At 36.2% G+C, this 5,365-nt stretch overlaps 1 protein-coding gene across 1 annotated transcript in view; it reads left to right on the forward strand.

Annotated features, from left to right (window-relative positions):
• The window catches only part of TMEM182 (transmembrane protein 182), a 70,699-nt gene extending 66,337 nt beyond the window's left edge, over positions 1-4,362 (forward strand). The window contains exon 5 of the mRNA XM_007959491.2: positions 4,142-4,362. Coding sequence (XP_007957682.1) covers positions 4,142-4,362 — 221 coding nt within the window. The remainder of the gene's footprint in view (positions 1-4,141) is intronic.
• The last annotated feature ends 1,003 nt before the right edge of the window (positions 4,363-5,365 follow it).

The raw sequence follows: 5,365 nt of genomic DNA on the forward strand, positions 1-5,365 counted from the left end.
CATGGACTGCTAAAAGAACTAACAGATCTGTCCTGGAGGAAGTGCAGCCAGAATGCTCCTTGGAAGCAAGAATGGCCAGACTTCATCTCACCTATTTTAGTCATGTTGTCAGAAGGGACCATTCCCTGGAGAAGGATATCATGCTTGGTAGGGTGGAGGGTCGATGAAAGAGGGGGAGGCCTTCAATGAGATGGATTGACACGGTGGCTGCAATGATGGACTCAAGTATAGCAGGGATTGTGGAGCTGGCGTGGGATCGGGCAGTGTTTCGTTCTGCTGTGCATGGGATCTCTATGAGTCGGAAATGACTCGATGGCACTTAACAACAACAACAACAACCTTCCGAGGAGTGGCTGGTGGGTTTGAACCACCAGCCTTCTGGTTAGCAGTCAAATGCCTTAGGCACTATGCTACCAGTGTACTACATACACTCTATGTAGTACATATTATTAACGATAAGGAAATGACATTGAGCCTATGTAAATATCCTATTTCTCATCTAAATTCCACTCATTTTAGCATCCACTTTTGTTTCTTGCCTGAACTTATTACTTAGAATGACTACCAAATGTTAATATGTAATTCCACCATTCCTCTTTTATTTTTAAATTATTATTCTACTGTAATGGAAAACTTTCCTGTCTCTCATTTATTTATACACTTATTTATATCAACGTGGACCCACAAATTTCTATTTTAATCAATGAAATATAATGTGCTCCTGTCATTATTTGTTTTGATGATTAAATCATCTCAGGTTTAGCTAGGGGAACCCCCTTCAATCTGGCTTCTGAATTGTCCCTATATTTCTTTGAGCCTATCTTCATTTTCTGGCATAATAACTTATTCCAGGCTCATCTTGTACTTTCTGCCATGACCTGGATCCACCTATTGCTTTGAGAAGTCTTGGTTCCACTTAGTGGAGTATGGTGCTTAGAAGCCAACATCTTGACACTCTGTGTGTTCTATGCTACTTCGATGTTACTTCTCCCAGATCGTCTCAGGACACAAACCCAGGAAATATATGCACTGTAGGTATATACACACATGTGTATTTTAAAATACACAATTTGTACATCTATATTCATTTCTATATCTATTTATCTATTGAAAACCATGAATTCACATTGATATATTAAATTCCAATTGAATACCACAAGGTTCATTATAAATTGCCCCTTTGCAAATTTTTAACTCCTATTCTGGCAGTAATAAATATCTCCAACTAGCCTAAACATATTTATTTTATTTGCTCAATTCACCTGAATCTAATAGTCTCTTGACTTCTTTTGGCCATATATTTCATGTTGGCCCTAGTGACATATTCTGGCAGCCATATCAGCTAAATTATTGGTTTCAGTATAAATACTTTTTCCATGTTCATTCATTTTCCTTCTTTCTCTCTCTCTCTCCACACACACACACACACACACACACATTGGCAATTTAATGGATAGAGAAGCACTGACTATTTCACCCCATGGGTGAGATATAATCATAAATTGATCTGATGTAAATTAAATGGAATGTATCTTCAATTAGTGAACAAGTTAAAGATTATAGTGATAGAAATGACTATTCTTCATTCCCTTCAGAGTATAATAACAGCAAATAATAATAAAAATTTGGAAGAATTAACTTATACTTGCTTCAAATAATAGCAATATTTAAATATAAGTTAATTCTTCCTTATTCAAAATCAGCTACCTCATCACCTACTACAGCTATATATATACATATATGTATAATTTAAAAAAATATATTTAAATTCAGTAGTGGGTTTTGCAACTTTTGAAAAAAAGATGTGTGTTAGGCTATTAGTTATTCCCAAAGGCAATTTTCTTTCTTTCCTAACAATATCTGGAAGCATAAGAGATTTACATGGAAGATGAAAATCATATTAACATATAAGAACAAAGGTTTGCAAGGTGTTTGCATAAAGGCAAATGGTATTATGCAAATGGATAAGTCAAACCTTTATATTAACTGACAACATTGTGTATATATTTGTTGAGAAACATGTATTGAAATGCACAGAGTTGCTAGACAACACATGGCATTGCCATATTGTTGTCAAAATCTGAGATATGGCTTTATAAGGAGTTTGCTCGCCAGCTATGACTTTACTATTTCTCTGTGATAGTGTAGTTGTTCAGTGGTTACATTACTCTAATCTGAGCACCAACATTTGCATTTACATTATGGTCCACAGGCTGAAGGATGTTTCTTATTAGTGAAGCACTTAAAATTTCTCATAATCATGATACAAACTACAGAGCATTGCTCTGAATATGAGAATTTAAGCTCTGGTACTGACATATCTAGATGTATTTATGAGCCCTTTTTCCTTCATATTTATATCTCAAGATTCTTTACTAAATTGATGGCTCAAGAGAGAGAGGGCATCCTAAATACTGTAGGAACACAATTAATTATAAAAGTATGATTGATGACTGGGCTTTTGAAGGCTGCTCTCTTCTGCCAATATGCCTCAGTCTGTACTCCAAGTTACAGGGTTGTGTTTACTTTTCAGACATGCTGGCAATTAGAGTATGAAGATTTTATACCTAACGGTTGAGCTCATTAATTCAGAGTATAACAGATCCTTGGCATGTTTGAATTGAACTTTTGGACAAATAGCAAGTGAACTCAAGTATATTTTGTTTAGGGACAAACTCGAATCTCTGTGTGGTTTGTGTGTGGCACCTGTCACTAACTCGAGAATCAACTTGGCTGCTCTCTGCACAGTGGCATTGTTTTCTCTTCGTGATAACAGTAGCAGCTTCTTGGAAAAGTAGACATGAAAGGTATTGTTAAATTTCAGGATTGACAAAGATCTTCTGTCATATTTTCTATTAAGGTCAAAGTTCAGTGTTACAATATTTTCTATATTCTTATAATTCAAAAAATGTATTTGATCTGGTGAATTATAGCTACATTGAAAGTATTGAAAAATTGTGATGTTTTCTTCTAGTTAGTAATTAAGAATTTTTTCTTTTCTTATTTGATTAGTCTATTGATCTCAAATCTGTGGTTTTATAGTCCTCAGGATCTTTTATCATCATCACCCTCCCTTCTTCATTCTTTCAAGACAGTATTTCCTTTATGTTGTAATCAATCTTCAGTGGGTATAATCAAATTTTAAAGAATCACGTATATATCACTATGGTATTTCAGTCATTGCATTGCTGTTCTTGTTTAGAATTTACCTTGTGTTCTCTTTTCATGGCCATGTTCAATTTCAGCACCAGTTAGCTGTGTTATAATAATATAATAATAGTCAGAAAGGGGTAAGCTGAAACCAGCTCTCAAAGCCACTCACTGTGATTATGCATATTTAATGAAGGAAAATAATAGTACCTGTTTCACTAGGTTCTTGTACCTATTAACAGCAATAACATTTAGAGTTCTCATTACAAACTGAACATACAATAGAGGATAGACAAATGTTAGAATGCAAACTCTGCAATGAGGGTCATTGACTCGTTGGTACTTGGTAAACGAGAAAAACAAAGTCGTTACCATTGGCTCAATCCCAACTCATAGACAGTCTACATGTTAAAGAGTAGAACACTTTCATAGGACAATCTTAATGGAAAAAGATCTCTGGAACTGTCTTCTGAGGTACTTCTGGATGGGTTTGAACTGCCAATGTTTAGGTTAGCAGTGGAGTGCAAATAATTTGTCCCACCTGGATACTCAGTACACGGTAAGACTCAGTAAATACATGGCAGCTGTTCCTCTTATAGACTGTTATAGGTCTCACCATGACATTTTGAAAATTAGAGATAAATTAAAAAAAAAAAAAAAAAAACACTGCCATCAAGTCGGATAGAACTCATAGTAACCCCTCCTTTGGTTTCCGAGGCAGTATCACTACAGAAGTAGGTTGCCCCATCTTCCTTCCAAGGAGTGGCTGGTAGGTTTGAACCTCCAGCCTTCTGGTTAGCAGTCAAATTCCTTAGGCACTACACCAATATGTATATAAAGCATACAAAAAAGGCTTTGTTAGCACATAGGAGATTCAACTAGAATTATATTTTAGTGGTGTATTATCAGGCACATGATAGGTCTATTAGAGATTTCTTGGGAAAATATATATTTATAAAGGCTAAATGTCCCTTTTCTCTGTCTTTGGCAGGCATCTTGTTCTCCCTGGTAGTGATACTCTATGTCATCTGGGTCCAGGCAGTGGCGGACATGGAAAGCTACAAAAACATGAAGCTGAAAGACTGCTTGGATTTCACCCCTTCTGTTCTGTATGGCTGGTCATTTTATTTGGCCCCAGCTGGGATATTTTTCTCTTTACTAGCTGGATTACTATTTCTGGTTGTTGGTCAGCATATTCAGATACACCACTAATCAAACTGTTGCCACCAGCATTTTTCTGAGAGTTTAAAACAGAACATGTTTGTTTTTTCCATTTTGTTTCATTGATCCCAGGAGAGAGTTAATTGATGTAATTTTTGGTTGCTATTTGACTTAACCATTTTACTTGTGTTTTTCTCTACAAGAAGGTACTAGAATCTCTCCAGACACCAACATGTTTCTATCTTACCAAAATGCTGTCAAGGATCTAGTTCTTTAGGAAGCAAGTAACATGCACCTCTCTTTGATTGCAGGTTGACAAGGCCAGATAAATAGTATAACACCATCATATGGGACAAATAATTATTTGGTTTATAGCCACCCTCTTGCATTTACTTCTGCTATTATGAATATAGGATCTCTGGTAGCATAGTGCCTAAAGCACTTGACTGCTAACCAGAAGGCGGGTGGTTCAAACCTACCAGCCATTCCTTGGAAAGAAAGTTGGGCAATCTACTTCTGTAGTGATACTACCTTGGAAACCCAAGGAGGGGTAGCTATGAGTTGTGTCCGACTCCATGGCACCTAACAACAACAAATTATGAATATAAATATATGTATTAACAACAACAACAACAACAAAAAAAAACTCACTGTTGAGTTGATTCTGACTCATAGTAGCTCCCTTTGGGTTTCCCAGATGGTAAATCTTTACGGAAGCAGATTGCCCAGTCTTCCTTCCACAGAGTGACTGGTGGGTTTGAACCACCAACTCTCTGGTTAGAAGTTAAATGCCTTAGGCACTAGCCACCAGGACTCCAAAATGTGTGTGTGTGTGTATGGGGAATAATTAAGAATGGAAAACAAATGTTGCCAGAGTAATTTAATTTACTTCTTCATGTCCACATACACATTTGCTGACTTTTGTGAGCAAATTATTCATTATTTAAAAATAGATAGCACTTTATTTAGAGTAGGAGCCATAAAACCCATGAGTTAAAATGGGCCACAACAAACAAAACTTGCAATGTGCACTTGTACCAGTCTTTTACCAACA

The sequence above is a fragment of the Orycteropus afer genome, unplaced genomic scaffold, assembly GCF_000298275.1.
Source record: "Orycteropus afer afer isolate SDZICR_OR568_19922 unplaced genomic scaffold, OryAfe1.0 scaffold00017, whole genome shotgun sequence".
Taxonomy (NCBI): Eukaryota; Metazoa; Chordata; class Mammalia; order Tubulidentata; family Orycteropodidae; genus Orycteropus; species Orycteropus afer.